Source organism: Panulirus ornatus, chromosome 53 (assembly GCF_036320965.1).
Source record: "Panulirus ornatus isolate Po-2019 chromosome 53, ASM3632096v1, whole genome shotgun sequence".
In the NCBI taxonomy this organism is placed as follows: domain Eukaryota; kingdom Metazoa; phylum Arthropoda; class Malacostraca; order Decapoda; family Palinuridae; genus Panulirus; species Panulirus ornatus.
This window is the reverse complement of record NC_092276.1, coordinates 19,990,144-20,012,434: the sequence shown is the minus strand read 5'-3', so window position 1 is coordinate 20,012,434 and position 22,291 is coordinate 19,990,144. Positions and strand designations below refer to the sequence as shown.

The following is a 22,291-nucleotide window of genomic DNA, read 5'->3' as shown; positions in this document are numbered from 1 at the left end:
CTTCCATGGTTCCATCCGCTGCCAGATCCACTCCCAGATATCTAAAACACTTTACTTCCTCCAGTTTTTCTCCATTCAAACTTACCTCCCAATTGACTTGACCCTCAACCCTACTGTACCTAATAACCTTGCCCTTATTCATATTTACTCTTAACTTTCTTCTTTCACACACTTTACCAAACTCAGTCACCAGCTTCTGCAGTTTCTCACATGAATCAGCCACCAGCGCTCTATCATCAGCGAACAACAACTGACTCACTTCCCAAGCTCTCTCATCCACAACAGACTTCATTCTTGCCCCTCTTTCCAAAACTCTTGCATTCACCTCCCTAACAACCCCATCCATAAACAAATTAAACAACCATGGAGACATCACACACCCCCGCCGCAAACCTACATTCACCGATAACCAATCATATATATATATATATATATATATATATATATATATATATATATATATATATATCACATATATATATATATATGTATTCCCTACGTGTCGTAGAAGGCGACTAAAAGGGGAGGGAGCAGGAGGCTCGAAATCCTCCCCTCTCGTTTTTTTTTAATTTTCCAAAAGAAGGAACAGAGGGGGTCCAGGAGATGATATTTCCACAAAGGCCCAGGCCTCTGTTCTTAACGCTACCTCGCTAATGCAGGAAATGGCAAATAGCTTAAAAAAAAATATATATATATATATATATATAAGGAGTCACGCGGGGAGTGCTCATCCTCCTCGAAGGCTCAGCCTGGGGTGTCTAAATGTGTGTGGATGTAACCAAGATGTGAAAAAAGGAGAGATAGGTAGTATGTTTGAGGAAAGGAACCTGGATGTTTTGGCTCTGAGTGAAACGAAGCTCAAGGGTAAAGGGGAAGAGTGGTTTGGGAATGTCTTGGGAGTAAAGTCAGGGGTTAGTGAGAGGACAAGAGCAAGGGAAGGAGTAGCAGTACTCCTGAAACAGGAGTTGTGGGAGTATGTGATAGAATGTAAGAAAGTAAATTCTCGATTAATATGGGTAAAACTGAAAGTTGATGGAGAGAGATGGGTGATTATTGGTGCATATGCATCTGGGCATGAGAAGAAAGATCATGAGAGGCAAGTGTTTTGGGAGCAGCTGAATGAGTGCGTTAGTGGTTTTGATGCACGAGACCGGGTTATAGTGATGGGGGATTTGAATGCAAAGGTGAGTAATGTGGCAGTTGAGGGAATAATTGGTATACATGGGGTGTTCAGTGTTGTAAATGGAAATGGTGAAGAGCTTGTAGATTTATGTGCTGAAAAAGGACTGGTGATTGGGAATACCTGGTTTTAAAAGCGAGATATACATAAGTATACGTATGTAAGTAGGAGAGATGGCCAGAGAGCGTTATTGGATTACGTGTTAATTGACAGGCGCGCGAAAGAGAGACTTTTGGATGTTAATGTGCTGAGAGGTGCAACTGGAGGGATGTCTGATCATTATCTTGTGGAGGCTACGGTGAAGATTTGTATGGGTTTTCAGAAAAGAAGAGTGAATGTTGGGGTGAAGAGGGTGGTGAGAGTAAGTGAGCTTGGGAAGGAGACTTGTGTGAGGAAGTACCAGGAGAGACTGAGTACAGAATGGAAAAAGGTGAGAACAATGGAAGTAAGGGGAGTGGGGGAGGAATGGGATGTATTTAGGGAATCAGTGATGGATTGCGCAAAAGATGCTTGTGACATGAGAAGAGTGGGAGGTGGGTTGATTAGAAAGGGTAGTGAGTGGTGGGATGAAGAAGTAAGAGTATTAGTGAAAGAGAAGAGAGAGGCATTTGGATGATTTTTGCAGGGAAAAAATGCAACTGAGTGGGAGATGTATAAAAGAAAGAGACAGGAGGTCAAGAGAAAGGTGCAAGAGGTGAAAAAGAGGGCAAATGAGAGTTGGGGTGAGAGAGTATCATTAAATTTTAGGGAGAATAAAAAGATCTTCTGGAAGGAGGTAAATAAAGTGCATAAGACAAGGGAGCAAAGGGGAACTTCAGTGAAGGGCACAAATGGGGAGGTGATAACAAGTAGTGGTGATGTGAGAAGGAGATGGAGTGAGTATTTTGAAGGTTTGTTGAATGTGTTTGACGATAGAGTGGCAGATATAGGGTGTTTTGGTTGAGGTGGTGTGCAAAGTGAGAAGGTTAGGGAAAATGATTTGGTAAACAGAGAAGAGGTAGTAAAAGCTTTGCGGAAGATGAAAGCCGGCAAGGCAGCAGGTTTGGATGGTATTGCAGTGGAATTTATTAAAAAAGGGGGTGACTGTATTATTGACTGGTTGGTAAGGTTATTTAATGTATGTATGACTCATGGTGAGGTGCCTGTGGATTGGCGGAATGCGTGCATAGTGCCATTGTACAAAGGCAAAGGGGATAAGAGTGAGTGCTCAAATTACAGAGGTATAAGTTTGTTGAGTATTCCTGGTAAATTATATGGGAGGGTACTGATTGAGAGGGTGAAGGCATGTACAGAGCATCAGATTGGGGAAGAGCAGTGTGGTTTCAGAAGTGGTAGAGGATGTGTGGATCAGGTGTTTGCTTTGAAGAATGTATGTGAGAAATACTTAGAAAAGCAAATGGATTTGTATGTAGCATTTATGGATCTGGAGAAGGCATATGATAGAGTTGATAGAGATGCTCTGTGGAAGGTATTAAGAATATATGGTGTGGGAGGCAAGTTGTTAGAAGCAGTGAAAAGTTTTTATCGAGGATGTAAGGCATGTGTATGTGTAGGAAGAGAGGAAAGTGATTGGTTCTCAGTGAATGTAGGTTTGCGGCAGGGGTGTGTGATGTCTCCATGGTTGTTTAATTTGTTTATGGATGGGGTTGTTAGGGAGGTGAATGCAAGAGTTTTGGAAAGAGGGGCAAGTATGAAGTCTGTTGGGGATGAGAGAGCTTGGGAAGTGAGTCAGCTGTTGTTCGCTGATGATACATCGCTGGTGGCTGATTCATGTGAGAAACTGCAGAAGCTGGTGACTGAGTTTGGTAAAGTGTGTGAAAGAAGAAAGTTAAGAGTAAATGTGAATAAGAGCAAGGTTATTAGGTACAGTAGGGTTGAGGGTCAAGTCAATTGGGAGGTAAGTTTGAATGGAGAAAAACTGGAGGAAGTAAAGTGTTTTAGATATCTGGGAGTGGATCTGGCAGCGGATGGAACCATGGAAGCGGAAGTGGATCATAGGGTGGGGGAGGGGGCGAAAATCCTGGGAGCCTTTTAGAATGTGTGGAAGTCGAGAACATTATCTCGGAAAGCAAAAATGGGTATGTTTGAAGGAATAGTGGTTCCAACAACGTTGTATGGTTGCGAGGCGTGGGCTATGGAAAGAGTTGTGCGCAGGAGGGTGGATGTGCTGGAAATGAGATGTTTGAGGACAATGTGTGGTGTGAGGTGGTTTGATCGAGTAAGTAACGTAAGGGTAAGAGAGATGTGTGGAAATAAAAAGAGCGTGGTTGAGAGAGCAGAAGAGGGTGTTTTGAAATGGTTTGGGCACATGGAGAGAATGAGTGAGGAAAGATTGACCAAGAGGATATATGTGTCGGAGGTGGAGGGAACGAGGAGAAGTGGGAGACCAAATTGGAGGTGGAAAGATGGAGTGAAAAAGATTTTGTGTGATCGGGGCCTGAACATGCAGGAGGGTGAAAGGAGGGCAAGGAATAGAGTGAATTGGATTGATGTGGTATATCGGGGTTGACTTGTTGTCAGTGGATTGAATCAGAACATGTGAAGCGTCTGGGGTAAACCATGGAAAGCTGTGTAGGTATGTATATTTGCGTGTGTGGACGTGTATGTATATACATGTGTATGGGGGTGGGTTGGGTCATTTCTTTCGTCTGTTTCCTTGCGCTACCTCGCAAATGCGGGAGACAGCGGAAAAAAAAAAATATATGAAAAAAAAAATATATAAAATATGCCGCAGCAACACTAGTCTTAATCCAGTTTCTGTAACAACATTGCAGAAAGAAAGGTAAGTGTGAAGATAAAAGGAAAGACAAAGAAATAGCTAGTGTCTGAGATTACAACTCCTGTTCACATATTTGAATATAATCGATATGAATTATCAATACAACAGAACTAAAAAGTGATAGTGTCTGTTGCTTATTTTTCTGTAGTCTAGTATAGCATTTATCTTTGTGTAAGCATCTTTAATTACAAATGTAAACATCTTTAATTACAAATGTGTCAGCTATTTCATACAGTATAAAGACTTGCTAAAATATCATCCTATTCTATATCCTAAACACAGCATGCTAGCTTTTTATATTTCATTGAGCCATGTACTGGTACATGACTAAAAATGTGTTCTCTAGTTAAATTCTTGATAGAATAAGTATTCTCATTATCATCCTCCAGTCTATGGGTATTCACTCCATTTCCATCAACACATGGAGAATCAAGTGTATACATGCACCAATAGTGGGATTAGTGCAGAATCAGAATTCCCAGCCCAAACTTAAAAGGTAGACAAGGCAAATCAGTAAAATGAGACAAATGCTGATTAACATGTCTATAAAGATATTATCATATGAGAGTTCAGATTATGGATCAGTAGCTAAACAAATACTTACCAAGAATTTACTTTTCAAACACATAATTCTACAAAGAGTCTAAACACAAAGCAGTGGATGCAAAACAAAACTATACTGGAGGCTTAAGCATTATACTGCTGGTTCACCTCTTTTGTGAAATGAGTTGTGTCACTCACATCATTCTCAGTGGGCATTCCAGTGCAGTGACAACTTTGGGAAAGGATGGCATTGATTACTCTACCTCGGCCAATGTGAAAATTGATGAGTTTATCTGCATCACGAGTGGCCATAAGGTACGGGACACACGCTTCGTTATCATCGCTCAAAAGCTGCTCTGCATGCCTTAGGGTTTGAGGTTAATGGTTGTTAGGGTACTTAGGATAGAAAAAAAATCATCAGGATAAAAAATAGGGTCACACTTAAAGCTTGTACAATATAGAAAAAAATGGAAAATCTGTTTAACTAAACTACAGTAAGAAGATAAAAATAGATCATGGACTTCATAAATGCAACACATCTAAAAGGAAGAACTTTCTGGTCACAACAGTGAAAACATGTTATATACTTAGAGGTCTAAGATAAATAAAAAGGGTTAATCACTTTTATCCAGATAATCTAGGCAAAACAGACATGACCAAGCATCTTGCTTTATAAAGGCATCACAACTCTACCCATTATGCTTCTCCAAACACAAGTCCTCAGGTCAGTTTCAATGACTTAAATCCCCTAAAACTACTAAAGACACATCAATATCAGATCACACAGATAAATACATATCTTCATTAAAACATATTCATATTCATTCAAATTTAATTCCTGAATATAATCCTGCTTAATGAAAATGTGAGTAATAATATTTTTGATATCTTTCTTTTTAACAAGAATCAGCCAATGAGCAAGGAAATGAAAGAGCCCTATTATTTCCGGAAATAATGGGCAAAATCAGAGAAACCAAGACAGACCACACTACCATCATGTCTGCTCACAGAAAGTCTTGGCAGTATTTTGGCTTACCAAAATCCTAAAAGGAATTAACAATGGAGTTCACAGGTTCTCCATTATAGAAACATCTTAACTCAAAGGATGAATCTGTTGATATCATTCATGTCCCACCCTGTCATCATGTTTCCTTGGCTTTTCTACAAAACCAACATAAGCAGCAGCTTATGGACATTCTAAACAGCCATACTGTTCAAAAGACACAGAATCTTAACCTTAACTCACTCACAATTTTCATACTCCTGTGAACCCTTTTACACTTTCAAAGTTTTCAAAGGAAAATTGCATACAAATGAGGGCAGATGTTAAAAATTTCAGTATATATGCATATCACTATAGTTCATATGCATACGCTGTATCAAAACAGTATAACCCATACATCTGGCAGCAGGACACATTTCCCTATCCCAACCCTAGTAATCCCATACTCACACCTTCCCGTCAGTTTGTTCATCTTCTTGTTTGTGCTGGATTTCTTTTATCATTATTCATATGCAGTTGTTTCTGAAGTAATTACCCTTATGCTTTTGTGTACATAATAAGTTAATGAATTCATTGCTACATATGTAACTCTACACAGTATATACTTAAGATCATCCTGTTTTCAACCCCCAATTTCAAGTAAAGTTATTCATTTTCCATAACCAATTATTTAAAAAATCCAAGATTAACTATTCAGGTTTTTCTGATATAAAATGTATTGTCACAAAAGTATACAGAACTCTTATGCTAGCCATCAGCAGATGGGTGACCCTTTTGACAGGATGGACTGTGGTGGAGGGGCATTGCACATGACTCAGGACTATAAGAGGGTTCATCCCCATCCTCATTCTGTGTCCCTAAAAAACAGCAAAGTGGATATCTGGCTGACTTTTAGAAAGTTTCAATACACATGTTTCCTCTTACCAGTCCTCATATCTAAAATAAACTAAGGTGATGAAGCCTTTCTTAGGCTAGATCTCCCTGAGACAGGTATTCTTAAACTATGTAACAGACTTGACCGTCAAATCTTTGGAATATTTACTACTCTTTTGTTACTAACTGGTCTCTCCTCTGAGTTACAGGAGCAAGGCCTGCAATTCAGAGAATAATGCAGAAGTTAAGACACTTAACCCTTCAGGGATCAGAAGCCACCACCTTCAATGAATCCTCCCTTTCAACAACTCTCTCCTCATTGCAGAGACAAGAGTCAAGGCTAAAGTCAAAACAAACTCAACATGTCCTCCATTACTCTATGCACTCCATTAAAATCTAAACACAACTCACTGTTCACATTTATTATGATATTCTGAAGAAATTCATCAAACAAATGACATGACTGGCATATGCAGGCATCCAATTTCCCTCAACAAAAGAGTATTCATTCCAGAAAAGAAAGATCCTTGATCTGTTGCAGGAGTTGTGGGAATGTGTGAGTAAATGGAGTAAGTCCTAAACAGAAACAGGTAAAAATAAAGTGGATTTCAAAAGGTACGTGATTATTAGTGATGAAGTACCTGGAAGTGTTTTGGGAGGAGCTAGGTGAGACTGTCAGCTATATTGATGAGGGATTGGGTATTTGTGATAGGTGATTAAAACTCAAGACTTCATATTGTGGTATTGGGTGGTAGTTGAATTTATAACTGGTGGGTATGGGATATCCAGTGTTGTTCATGAGAATGGTGAACAGGTTGTGGAGCTGTATGCTGACAAAGGCTTGGTGACTGGGAATACCTAATTTAGAAAGAGGGACTTACACATATACAAGTACATGTGGGTGAGAGGGGTAGACGGTAAGAGGACATTACTGGACTATGTACTAACTGCCACGTATGTCTGATTATCATTTTGTGAGGTAAGGGTGAAGGTTTGTAAAGGCTTCTGGATATAAGAAAATGATATGGGTAGGAAGAGGGTAGTGAATATGAGTGAGCTTGGAAAAGAGGCATGTGTCAAGATACCTGGAGAGATTGAGGGCAGAATGAAAAAAATGAGAGTAATTGAAGTGAGGAATAGACTTTTAGGGAAGCAGTGCTGACATATGAGAGAAGAGTGTGGCAAGGAAGGGAAGTGAATCATGGGATGACAAAGTTGATAATGAAAGAGAAAAAAATGTGTAAGGGCATTTCTTGAGTGGAAGGAGGGTGAATGATTGGGAGATGTATCACAGAAAGAAGCAGCAGTTCAAAAAGATGATGCAGGGGCTGAAAAAGAGGGCAAATGAGAGGTGGAGTCAGCAAGGATAAAGAAACTTCAGGAAGAATAAGAAAATGTTTTGGAAGGAACTTAAACAAGGGAAAAGCAAGCAAATAAATGCAATCATTGGTGAAGGGGAAAAATGGGAAAGTGGCAATAAGCAGAGATGAGGTGAAGAGGAGATGGAGTGAGTACTCTGAAGGACTATTGAATGTGTTTGATGATAACGTTGAAGACATGGTGGAAGAAATGGGATGTCTGAGTCAGGAAGGTATGAAAAGTGAAAGGGTCATGGCAAGCAGTCTGGTGAAAAGAGAAGAGGTGGAGAAAGCCTTATGTAGGATGAAGAGTGGCAACTTGGCTGGAGTGAATGGGACTGCAGTTAAATTTCTCAAGCAAGAAGGTGACTGTGTTGTTGATTGATTAGTCAAAATTTTTAATGTAAGTATGGCATATGGTGAGGTACCTGAAGATTGAACAGAATGCCTGCACAGTGGCACTGTATAATGGCAAGGAGTATGAAAGTGAGTATTTGAATTACAGAGGTATAGCTTTGTTGAGAGCATGAAGTAAGTATAATGGAAGAGTGGTGATCAAGATGATGGTGGCAGGCACAGATTATCAAACTGGAGAGGAGCACTTGCTTCAGGAATGGCAGTGGGTGGATTAGGTATATGCTTTGAAGAAAATGTGGGAGATATACTTAACAGAAAGATTTATATGTGACATTACTATATATGGAAAAGGCATATGCTGGGGTTGACAGAGATGCTCTGTGAGAGGTGTGACAAATATATGGTAAGGTTGGTAAGCTTTCAGATACAATGAAGTGTTATCATCAGGACTGTGAGGCATGTGTGCAAGTACAAAGAGAGGAAAGTTAGTGACTCCAGGTGAAAGTGGACCTGCAGCAAGGGTGTGTGATGTCATCAAGGCTGTTTAATATGTCTATAGATTAGGTGGTATGGGAGGTTACCTATTTGTACTGTAAAAGGAGGAAGTTTTATACTCATGGGGCCCCCCTTAACAGGCCACCGGCAGAATGCAACTTTAGTACAGTGTTTTCAGCAGTCCACATGTGTATAACTTGAGAACTAATGAAGTACTGGCTCACTACGTGGCCATCATTAACCTTCCCAATACTCAGGTGGGTAGTAACAGTAATATACCTCCCTAGATAGGGGTTGCCTACCAACTACTATCCACATTCATCCAGTACTCTTATACTATAAAAGTATTTCTTTACACCTTTATTCACAAGTTTTTTACCTACTTCTATGTTATGTCCTTTGGATGCTCAATCCCTTAATCTCTCAAAGAACTGTCAATAGTCAACTCTGTGAGTCTCTTTCAAAAACTCATAGGTTGTGATCAATTCACCTCTCAGCCTCCAGCCTTTCCCTGTAACTTTGCTTTCTTAATTCTGGTTCCATCTTTGTTGTCTTCCTCTGGATCTTCCCTATGAGCTCTTTTTGATACTTTAGTTGCAATAATAAAACCTGAGAAGCATATTCTAGTTTTGGCCTCATGTAGGAAATGAATAGATTGCTAAATATTTCCTTATCCATATTCTTAAAAGCTATTCTGATATTTCCCAAGTCCTTCTCACACACATAATCCTGAAACTTATTACCTGCTAAGTAATAATGATATTGCAGCAGGCTTTTGCTTTGTCCCACCCTCATTACTCTACATTTGCTTGGGTTGAATATAATTAACAAAGTTTCAGACCAACTCTGACGTCTGTTTAGGTTCCCTCTTAAGCTAATGCAAATCTTCCTCACTATTCACTTCCCTCATAGCCTTTGCATCATCTGCAAACATTTGCAGGTATGATTCCATACCTTCAAGCAAATAATTAACATAGATTTCAGATTCAAAACCCATGGCACTCTCTTGGTCACCTCAACCCATCTGGAAAAGGATCCGCTGACATGTGTCTTTTCTTCCCTCACACTGACATATTCTTTTATGCAGAGGTGAGTACTGTGGCAGTTGAGGGAATAATTGGTATACATGGGGTGTTCAGTGTTGTAAATGGAAATGGTGAAGAGCTTGTAGATTTATGTGCTGAAAAAGGACTGGTGATTGGGAATACCTGGTTTTAAAAGCGAGATATACATAAGTATACATATGTAAGTAGGAGAGATGGCCAGAGAGCGTTATTGGATTATGTGTTAATTGACAGGCGCGCAGAAGAGAGACTTTTGGATGTAACTGTGCTGAGGCGCACTGGAGGGATGTCTGATCATTATCTTGTGGAGGCTAAGGTGAAGATTTGTATGGGTTTTCAGAAAAGAAGAGTGAATGTTGGGGTGAAGAGGGTGGTGAGAGTAAGTGAGCTTGGGAAGGAGACTTGTGTGAGGAAGTACCAGGAGAGACTGAGTACAGAATGGAAAAAGGTGAGAACAATGGAAGTAAGGGGAGTGGGGGAGGAATGGGATGTATTTAGGGAATCAGTGATGGATTGCGCAAAAGATGCTTGTGGCATGAGAAGCGTGGGAGGTGGGTTGATTAGAAAGGGTAGTGAGTGGTGGGATGAAGAAGTAAGAGTATTAGTGAAAGAGAAGAGAGAGGCATTTGGACAATTTTTGCAGGGAAAAAATGCAACTGAGTGGGAGATGTATAAAAGAAAGAGACAGGAGGTCAAGAGAAAGGTGCAAGAGGTGAAAAAGAGGGCAAATGAGAGTTGGGGTGAGAGAGTATCATTAAATTTTAGGGAGAATAAAAAGATGTTCTTGAAGGAGGTAAATAAAGTGCGTAAGACAAGGGAGCAAATGGGAACTTCAGTGAAGGGCGCTAATGGGGAGGTGATAACAAGTAGTGGTGATGTGAGAAGGAGATGGAGTGAGTATTTTGAAGGTTTGTTGAATGTGTTTGATGATAGAGTGGCAGATATAGGGTGTCTTGGTCGAGGTGGTGTGCAAAGTAAGAGGGTTAGGGAAAATGATTTGGTAAACAGAGAAGAGGTAGTAAAAGCTTTGCGGAAGATGAAAGCCGGCAAGGCAGCAGGTTTGGATGGTATTGCAGTGGAATTTATTAAAAAAGGGGGTGACTGTATTGTTGACTGGTTGGTAAGGTTATTTAATGTGTGTATGACTCATGGTGAGGTGCCTGAGGATTGGCGGAATGCGTGCATAGTGCCATTGTACAAAGGCAAAGGGGATAAGAGTGAGTGCTCAAATTACAGAGGTATAAGTTTGTTGAGTATTCCTGGTAAATTATATGGGAGGGTATCGATTGAGAGGGTGAAGGCATGTACAGAGCATCAGATTGGGGAAGAGCAGCGTGGTTTCATAAGTGGTAGAGGATGTGTGGATCAGGTGTTTGCTTTGAAGAATGTATGTGAGAAATACTTAGAAAAGCAAATGGATTTGTATGTAGCATTTATGGATCTGGAGAAGGCATATGATAGAGTTGATAGAGATGCTCTGTGGAAGGTATTAAGAATATATGGTGTGGGAGGCAAGTTGTTAGAAGCAGTGAAAAGTTTTTACTGAGGATGTAAGGCATGTGTACGTGTAGGAAGAGAGGAAAGTGATTGGTTCTCAGTGAATGTAGGTTTGCGGCAGGGGTATGTGATGTCTCCATGGTTGTTTAATTTGTTTATGGATGGGGTTGTTAGGGAGGTGAATGCAAGAGTTTTGGAAAGAGGGGCAAGTATGAAGTCTGTTGTGGATGATAGAGCTTGGGAAGTGAGTCAGTTGTTGTTCGCTGATGATAGAGCGCTGGTGGCTGATTCATGTGAGAAACTGCAGAAGCTGGTGACTGAGTTTGGTAAAGTGTGTGAAAGAAGAAAGTTAAGAGTAAATGTGAATAAGAGCAAGGTTATTAGGTACAGTAGGGTTGAGGGTCAAGTCAATTGGGAGGTAAGTTTGAATGGAGAAAAACTGGAGGAAGTAAAGTGTTTTAGATATCTGGGAATGGATATGACAGCGGATGGAACCATGGAAGCGGAAGTAAAACATAGGGTGGGGGAGGGGGCGAAAATCCTGGGAGCATTGAAGAATGTGTGGAAGTCGAGAACATTATCTCGGAAAGCAAAAATGGGTATGTTTGAAGGAATAGTGGTTCCAACAATGTTGTATGGTTGCGAGGCGTGGGCTATGGATAGAGTTGTGCGCAGGAGGGTGGATGTGCTGGAAATGAGATGTTTGAGGACAATGTGTGGTGTGAGGTGGTTTGATCGAGTAAGTAATGTAAGGGTAAGAGAGATGTGTGGAAATAAAAAGAGCGTGGTTGAGAGAGCAGAAGAGGGTGTTTTGAAATGGTTTGGGCACATGGAGAGAATGAGTGAGGAAAGATTGACTAAGAGGATATATGTGTCGGAGGTGGAGGGAACGAGGAGAAGTGGGAGACCAAATTGGAGGTGGAAAGATGGAGTGAAAAAGATTTTGAGTGATCGGGGTCTGAACATGCAGGAGGGTGAAAGGCGGGCAAGGAATAGAGTGAATTGGATCAATGTGGTATACTGGGGTTGACGTGCTGTCAGTGGATTGAATCAGGGCATGTGAAGCGTCTGGGGTAAACCATGGAAAGTTGTGTGGGGCCTGGATGTGGAAAGGGAGCTGTGGTTTCGGGCATTATTGCATGACAGCTGGAGACTGAGTGTGAACGAATGGGGCCTTTGTTATCTTTTCCTAGCGCTACCTCGCACACACGAGGGGGAGGGGGATGGTATTTCATGTGTGGCGAGGTGGCGATGGGAATGAATAAGGGCAGGCAGTGTGAATTGTGTGCATGGGTATATATGTATGTGTCTGCGTGTGTATGTGTACATTGAGATGTATGGGTGTGTAGATTTGCGTGTGTGGACGTGTGTGGATATACATGAGTATGGGGGTGGGTTGGGCCATTTCTTTCTTCTGTTTCCTTGCGCTACCTCGCAAATGCGGGAGACAGCGACAAAGCAAAATAAAAAAATAATAAAAAAAAAATAATAATATCCCCCTTCTTCCTGCCTGGTAATCCAAGTTCTTAATCAGCTCCTATGTGGTACAGTGTCAAATGTTCAGATACAGACAGTTGGTCCACCCAGCCTTCCCTTTTGCACAGGACTGAGCTCATTCTCTCATAAAACTCTAAGTGTTCAGTTACACATGACCTTTCCCTAAAACTGTGCAGTCTCTCACTCATGAAATTTATCCTCCAGAGAAAGTCATCCACTTGCTCACTAAATATCTTTTCTAGAACCTTACACACTACACTCATTAGAGAGTGCCACTTGACCTTTTTAGCGAACCAGTATGCCGCTTGACCTTTTTAAGATACAGGCATGCCACTTGACTCTAAGATACAGGTATGCTACTTGACCTTTTTAAGATAGAGGTATGTCACTTGACCATTTTTATTTCTTTGACACTATGCCTTTCTCCAGTCAAATCTTGAACAGTAATACAAGTAGTTTATCTAGCATTGCTGCACATCCCTTTAGCTTATATAATGAAATTACACCAGGACCATGACCCTTTTATGGGTCAAGTCCTTTTAGTATTCTGTTAATATCCTTTCCAGAAATCTCATTGATTTCCAAAACCTCCTCCTCATTCCATCTCACTGGTTTTATGGCTATAGTGTCTTCTGTTGTGAAAACATTTTTGAACTTGTCATTCCATTCCTCACATATCTTTACATCATGATCTACAATATGAGTGAAGGTAAGGTCTAGTAATGATGGTGTATCAGTTTCTCTCATCCTAGAGTGCTTGATATTTTCCTGAACACACTAAAACACAATGTCTCCATGACTCTCTATCACCATGAGAATCCAAATTCCCTTAGCTTATCACTTTATAATTGAAATCCCCCATTATCAGCACTTTATCATCTCTAAGAAGTGAGTGTTTCACTGCTTAATGCACCATTCTGATTGTTCCTTCAATGTTATCATTGTATATTTGTTCTGATTTGTTGCACTTCTTTGGAGGATTATATCCTAATAACACCACTATACACTTCTTCCCTACAGTTATTCTTCCCATTATGTATAATCTAAATGGGTCATCTTCCACCATTTCTTGAAACTTTGGGCTCTCTTTTATTACAAGGGGTAATCCTACCCTTCCTTTACCTTCTATTTCCTTTCTAGTTATCATGTACCCTTCTGGGCAAAACAATAGAGAGGTCATCTCTTTGGCAATCTCAGTTTCCACAGCTCCAATAATTTTTTTTTTTCTTTTTTTGCTTTGTCGCTGTCTCCCGCGTTTGCGAGGTAGCGCAAGGAAACAGACAAAAGAAATGGCCCAACCCACCCCCATACACATGTATATACATACGTCCACACACGCAAATATACATACCTACACAGCTTTCCATGGTTTACCCCAGACGCTTCACATGCCCTGATTCAATCCACTGACAGCACGTCAACCCCGGTATACCACATCGATCCAATTCACTCTATTCCTTGCCCTCCTTTCACCCTCCTGCATGTTCAGGCCCCAATCACACAAAATCTTTTTCACTCCATCTTTCCACCTCCAATTTGGTCTCCCTCTTCTCCTCGTTCCCTCCACCTACGACACATATATCCTCTTGGTCAATCTTTCCTCACTCATTCTCTCCATGTGCACAAACCATTTCAAAACACCCTCTTCTGCTCTCTCAACCACGCTCTTTTTATTTCCACACATCTCTCTTACCCTTACGTTACTTACTTGATCAAACCACCATACACCACACATTGTCCTCAAACATCTCATTTCCAGCACATCCATCCTCCTGCGCAAAACTCTATCCATAGCCCACGCCTCACAACCATACAACATTGTTGGAACCACTATTCCTTCAAACATACCCATTTTTGCTTTCCGAGATAATGTTCTCGACTTCCACACATTCTTCAAGGCTCCCAGAATTTTCGCCCCCTCCCCCACCCTATGATCCACTTCCGCTTCCATGGTTCCATCCGCTGCCAGATCCACTCCCAGATATCTAAAACACTTCACTTCCTCCAGTTTTTCTCCATTCAAACTTACCTCCCTATTGACTTGACCCTCAGCCCTACTGTACCTAATAACCTTGCTCTTATTCACATTCACTCTTAAATTTCTTCTTTCACACACTTTACCAAACTCAGTCACCAGCTTCTGCAGTTTCTTACATGAATCAGCCACCAGCGCTATATCATCAGCGAACAACAACTGACTCACTTCCCAAGCTCTCTCATCCCCAACAGACTTCATACTTGCCCCTCTTTCCAAAACTCTTGCATTCACCTCCCTAACAACCCCATCCATAAACAAATTAAACAACCATGGAGACATCACACACCCCTGCCGCAAACCTACATTCACTGAGAACCAATCACTTTCCTCTCTTCCTACACGTACACATGCCCTACATCCTCGATAAAAACTTTTCACTGCTTCTAACAACTTGCCTCCCACACCATATATTCTTAATACCTTCCACAGAGCATCTCTATCAACTCTATCATATGCCTTCTCCAGATCCATAAATGCTACATACAAATCCATTTGCTTTTCCACGTATTTCTCACATACATTCTTCAAAGCAAACACCTGATCCACACATCCTCTACCACTTATGAAACCACACTGCTCTTCCCCAATCTGATGCTCTGTATATGCCTTCACCCTCTCAATCAATACCCTCCCATATAATTTACCAGGAATACTCAACAAACTTATACCTCTGTAATTTGAGCACTCACTCTTATCCCCTTTGCCTTTGTACAATGGCACTATGCACGCATTCCGCCAATCCTCAGGCACCTCACCATGAGTCATACATACATTAAATAACCTTACCAACCAGTCAACAATACAGTCACCCCCTTTTTTAATAAATTCCACTGCAATACCATCCAAACCAAGATGTGAAAAAAGGAGAGATAGGTAGTATGTTTGAGGAAAGGAACCTGGATGTTTTGGCTCTGAGTGAAACGAAGCTCAAGGGTAAAGGGGAAGAGTGGTTTGGGAATGTCTTGGGAGTAAAGTCAGGGGTTAGTGAGAGGACAAGAGCAAGGGAAGGAGTAGCAATACTCCTGAAACAGGAGTTGTGGGAGTATGTGATAGAATGTAAGAAAGTAAATTCTTGATTAATATGGGTAAAACTGAAAGTTGATGGAGAGAGATGGGTGATTATTGGTGCATATGCACCTGGGCATGAGAAGAAAGATCATGAGAGGCAAGTGTTTTGGGAGCAGCTGAATGAGTGTGTTAGTGGTTTTGATGCACGAGACCGGGTTATAGTGATGGGTGATTTGAATGCAAAGGTGAGTAATGTGGCAGTTGAGGGAATAATTGGTATACATGGGGTGTTCAGTGTTGTAAATGGAAATGGTGAAGAGCTTGTAGATTTATGTGCTGAAAAAGGACTGATGATTGGGAATACCTGGTTTTAAAAGCGAGATATACATAAGTATACTTATGTAAGTAGGAGAGATGGCCAGAGAGCGTTATTGGATTACGTGTTAATTGACAGGCGCGCGAAAGAGAGACTTTTGGATGTTAATGTGCTGAGAGGTGTAACTGGAGGGATGTCTGATCATTATCTTGTGGAGGCTAAGGTGAAGATTTGTATGGGTTTTCAGAAAAGAAGAGTGAATGTTGGGGTGAAGAGGGTGGTGAGAGTAAGTGAGCTTGGGAAGGAGACTTGTGGGAGGAAGTACCAGGAGAGACTGAGTACAGAATGGAAAAAGGTGAGAACAATGGAAGTAAGGGGAGTGGGGGAGGAATGGGATGTATTTAGGGAATCAGTGATGGATTGCGCAAAAGATGCTTGTGGCATGAGAAGAGTGGGAGGTGGGTTGACTAGAAAGGGTAGTGAGTGGTGGGATGAAGAAGTAAGAGTATTACTGAAAGAGAAGAGAGAGGCATTTGGACGATTTTTGCAGGGAAAAAATGCAATTGAGTGGGAGATGTATAAAAGAAAGAGACAGGAGGTCAAGAGAAAGGTGCAAGAGGTGAAAAAAAGGGCAAATGAGAGTTGGGGTGAGAGAGTATCATTAAATTTTAGGGAGAATAAAAAGATGTTCTGGAAGGAGGTAAATAAAGTGCGTAAGACAAGGGAGCAAATGGGAACTGCAGTGAAGGGCGCAAATGGGGAGGTGATAACAAGTAGTGGTGATGTGAGAAGGAGATGGAGTGAGTATTTTGAAGGTTTGTTGAATGTGTTTGATGATAGAGTGGCAGATATAGGGTGTTTTGGTCGAGGTGGTGTGCAAAGTGAGAGGGTTAGGGAAAATGATTTGGTAGCTCCAATAATATCAGGTGTATTTTCTCTTATACGATCCTTGAATTCTGGTTCTTTACCACTGACTGCTGGTCCATCAGCATATGGATACACAACTTTCAGTCTGAAATCACTATCTCCTAACACTCCTGCCCTTTCCATGGTTCTAGTGGGGCTGTTCCATCCTCCTGCCACATGTGGCATCTCCAGTTTCTTGCCTTATGACTTGATTCTTTACTTTTCTCCTTCATTTAGATTCATTACACTTGATGAATCTCTCATTGAATTTCACTGTGCCTTTAAGACTCTTAGCTTTTCTAAGTACTTTCTGGATGGATGATTCCAAGTCAAAGAAAACTATGACTCAGGTTGCTCCCTTATGTTTTGGTTATAACTTAATTGTGAAGGTTATGGGGAAAACGCAGGCCTGCAGTCTGCTAGGGAAGTGTGGTCCTGGAAAGAGAGTCACTTGTCCTAGTTAGAGTCACATGTTTGCAGATCACATGGTGCAGGTGGCACACTGATGTAAGTAATTGTAAAAGCTAGTGTATGAGTGCGGGAGAATGTGTGAGAGAAAAAGTGTTACAGTAAATGTGAATGTAAAAATAAATGTTATCAGGCTTAGCAGCAACCAAAGCCAGGTTGCTTGTATAAAAGTAAAAGTTATTAAGCTTAGCAGTGACCATAGTCAGGTTAGTTAAAGTTGAATTTTTAATGGAGAGAACCTGGAGGAAGTGACATGTTTTAAATACATATGAGCAGACATGACATGACAGTAAATGAAACTATGGAAGCTGAAGTGAGCCATAGGGTGGATGAGGGGGCTATGGTCCCAGGCGAGGCGCATTGATGAGAGTGTGGAATGAGAGGTCATTATCCGTGAAGGCAAAGATAAGCATGTTTGATGGGATTGTTTGGATATGGGGAATGGGCTCTAGAGGAAAAAGTACAAAGGAGGGCAGATGTGTAGGAAACAAAATGTTTGAGAAGAATATATGGTGTGATAGGGGTTGACAGAGTAAGAAATATTAGGGGAAGAGAAAGGTGTGGTAATATGAAGAGTATGGCTGAGTGAGCTATGGAGGTGGTAATAAAATAGTTTGGATATATGAAGAGGAGGGGTGGGGAGAAGTTGACAAAGAGGGAATATATATGTCAGAAAAGGTAGAGATACGGAGAAGGTGTAAGACTGAATCGGAGACGGTAGGATGGAGTGAAAAAGGCTTTGAATACTTGGTGCCTGAACATGTTGCAGGGTATAAAGTGTGAGGTGTAGTTAAGTGGTATGCAGAGGGAGACATGCTGATAGTACGCTGAACTAATGCATATTCAATCATGGTTCACACAGACGAATATGGGCATCTTACAAGAGGGAATGAAGCAAAGATTATAAATAATGGTCTTAGGAAGAGAAATGGAAAATTAATTGAGGCAGTGTATATCATTCTTACAAATCAACAGCTAAGAGTCTTCAGGTTAATCAGGGTAATAAGAACAAGGATTGTGACAGATGCCAGGAGGACAGGACTTTTGACTGACAACCAATCAGGGAGAGGTGATGGTTTGGACAGCCAATCTAGGGGCGGTGGTGCTCAGTAGGCACCTGGACGACCTCTGGTGTATATGAAGAGCTTGTTTTTCAATTTTTTGTTACAATCATCAGTGCTCCCAGAACCTTTGCCCCATCCCCTAGTCTGACTCAATTCCGCTTCCATTCACTACCATATCCATTTCCAGATCTCTAAAATACTTCACTTCCTCCAATTTTTCTCCATTCAAACTTACACCCCAACTAGCCTGTTCCTCAACCCTACTGATCTCAATAACCTTGCTTTTATTTACATTTACTCTCAACTTTCTCCTTTCACACACTCTTCTAAACTCAATCACACACTTCTGTAATTTCTCACTCAAACCTGCCACCAGTGGCACTACAAGTAACATAGTCCAATACTTAGAATGCGACTAAGTTCTATAGGATAATCATTTCCTGGCAAAGATTAGTGATAGCATTGCTGTGGTCACTCCAGTGTACTGATTTCACTTCAATGTACTGACTGACTGTGCCAATAGCACTTCTCAGTTTTTGTTTTACCTCCTAACCAATGCATACATCTTTCCATACCTTACATTTTACATTTCTGATGATTTGGTATGCTCTTAGTTAAAGTCTTAATAATAATGTTGCTATATTCAAAAGCAGCATGAAAAGCGCTGTTTTCAATCAATATCTAACATCACCGTAACTAGAATCATGGCAACACCAAACATTTAGCAAAATTATTCTTTTCTACATTGCTCCTTATTTTTTATACATGATCATCATTTCCCATATAAGTGCCAGGAAAAGATGAAGAAAGGCCACATACACTCACATCCACTTTCTAGCTATCATCTGTAATGCATTAATATGTGTGTATATCATACATATAATATATATAGACCGCTGCTTCCCATGCCAGGAAGGTAGCGTTAGGAAAAAAACGAAGAAAGACCCATCCAACCACATACATATGTATATATATATTGGAAAGGATCACAATTTTGCACGTGATCAAATATTCCTATGAGTCCATGGGGAAAATGAAACATGATAAGTTCCCAAGTGCACTTTTGTGTAATAATCACATCATCGGGGGAGACAAGAGACAAACATAAGTCAGTTGACATACATCGAAGAGACAAAGCTAGGACACCATTTGGTAAACATGCGATTGTCCAAGACAGACAACGAGCTTTCATAAACTTATCATTTTACAAATTTGATCAACAATAGAGTGTTCATAAACTTATCATTTTACAAATTTTATCAACATTAAAGTTATCTAATTTGTATAGACCATCACTAATATTAAGATTATAATTCTTTGTGTATGTATTAATAGGAGATTCAATGATATTTCTCATGGTAAATGAGTTAGAGTTAATAACTGAGATGGCATTACTCCAGTCAATACAATGATCATAGTTTTTAATGTGATTAAACAAGGCATTTGATTCTTGTCCCATTCTTACACTATATTAACGTTGCATAAGTCTAACAGAAAGATCCTTACCAGTCTGCCCAACATAAAATTTATCCCAATTTCCACATGGCACTTTATAGATGCATCCAGTAGAATTTCTGGTGAATTCCTGATTAAGATATTCTTTATAGTATTATTGTTGCTGAAGGGAACATTTACGTTAAAGGATTTAAGCAACATGGGAAGTAAAGTAAAATTATCATTAAAAGGGGGAACTAAAAGATTCTTGGTGTCAATGGGAGGTCTGGGCTACACTCTATAAAATTATTTCTTTGCTAACTTAAGGGATCTATCAATGAAAGATCAAAGGTACTTTAACCTAGATCCAATAGAATATGTCTTCTCAAACAAAATTACTGAAGGATATCTTACCTTCTAAAGCAATTTGGTTTAGGTATGTAGATGATGTTCTTTGTGTTTGGCCAACAAATGAAAATTTACAAACATTTCTCCCCTTACTTAACAATTTAGCACCTTCCATCAAATTTACTGTAGAAAATGAAAATACTGGTATGTTACCATTTTTAGATTGCAAGATCCATAGGCAAGGAAACAAGTCTGAGTTTAGCACATACAGAAAACTTACCAATGTATGCTCATACATCCAATATTACTCATCTCAACATGACAGAGTTAAATCATCATCATTTCAATCTATGTTCCTTAGGGCATTACGTATTTGCAGTCCAGAGTTTATTGATGATGGTGGTCTACAAAAATTAGATAACTTTACTGTTGATAAAATTTGTAAAATGATAAGTTTATGAACGCTCGTTGTCTACCTTGGACAATCACGTTTACCAAATGGCGTCCTAGCTTCGTCTCTTCGACGTATATCAAATGCCTTATATTTCTCTCTTGTGTCTCCCATGATGATGTGATTATTACACAAAAGTGCACTTCCGAATTAAGCATGTTTCATTTTCCCTGTGGACTCATAGGAAAATATATATGTATGTGCTGGAAATGAGATGTCTGAAGACAATATGTGGTGTGAGGTGGTTTGATCGAGTAAGTAATAATGGGGTAAGAGAGATGTGTGGTAATAAAAAGAGTGTGGTTTAGAGAGCAGAAGAGGGTGTTTTGAAATGGTTTGGTCACATGGAGAGAATGAGTGAGGAAAGATTGACCAAGAGGATATATGTGTCAGAGGTGGAGGGAAAGAGGAGAAGTGGGAGACCAAATTGGAGGTGGAAAGATGGAGTGAAAGAGATTTTGAGTGATAGGGGCCTGAACATGCAGGAGGGTGAAAGGCGTGCAAGGAATAGAGTGAATTGGAACGATGTGGTATACCGGGGTTGACGTGCTGTCAATGGATTGAACCACGGCATGTGAAGCGTCTGAAGTAAACCATGGAAAGTTCTGTGGGGCCTGGATGCGGAAAGGGAGCTGTGGTTTCAGGCGTTATTGCATGACAGCTAGAGACTGAGTGAACAAATGGGGCCTTTGTTGTCTTTTCCTAGGCTACCTCGCACACATGAGGGGGGAGGGGATTGATATTCCATGTGTGGCGAGGTGGCGATGGGAATGAATAAAGGCAGACAGTGTGAATTGTGTGCATGTGTATATATGTAGGTGTCTGTGTGTGTATATATATGTGTACATTGAGATGTATGGGTATGCATATTTGCGTGTGTGGACGTGTATGTATATACATGTGTATGTGGGTGGATTGGGCCATTTCTTTCATCTGTTTCCTTGCGCTACCACTCAAACGTGGGAGACAGCGACAAAGCAAAATAGATAAATATTTTTTTTTTTTCTTTTTTTTTTTTTTTTAATTTTCCAAAAGAAGGTACAGAGAATTGGGCCAGGTGAGGGTATTCCCTCAAAGGCCCAGTCCTCTGTTCTTAATGCTACCTCGCTAACGCGGGAAATGGCGAATAGTTTAAAAGAAAGAAAGATATATATATATATTCTTTCTTTCGTACTATTCGCCATTTCCCGCATTAGCGAGGTAGCGCTATGAACAGAGGACTGGGCCTTAGAGGGAATATCCTCACCTGGCCCCCTTCTCTGTTCCTTCTTTTGGAAAATTAAAAAAAAAAACGAGAGGGGAGGATTTCCAGCCACCCGCTCCCTCCCGTTTTAGTCGCCTTCTACGACACGCAGGGAATACGTGGGAAGTATTCTTTCTCCCCTATCCCCAGGGATAATATATATATATATATATATATATATATATATATATATATATATATATATATATATATATATATATATATTTTATATATATATATATATTATCCCTGGGGATAGGGGATTAAGAATACTTCCCACGTATTCCCTGCGTGTCGTAGAAGGCGACTAAAAGGGGAGGGAGCGGGGGGCTGGAAATCCTCCCCTCTCGTTTTTTTTTTTTAATTTTC

General features: G+C 40.4%; 1 protein-coding gene across 1 annotated transcript in view; it reads right to left on the bottom strand.

Annotated features, from left to right (window-relative positions):
• Positions 1–22,291, bottom strand: part of LOC139765298 (WD repeat-containing protein 17-like) — a 446,388-nt gene that overhangs the window by 141,293 nt on the left and 282,804 nt on the right. The window contains exon 17 of the mRNA XM_071692684.1: positions 4,766–4,866. Within this exon, the coding sequence (XP_071548785.1) occupies positions 4,766–4,866 (101 nt within the window). The remainder of the gene's footprint in view (positions 1–4,765; positions 4,867–22,291) is intronic.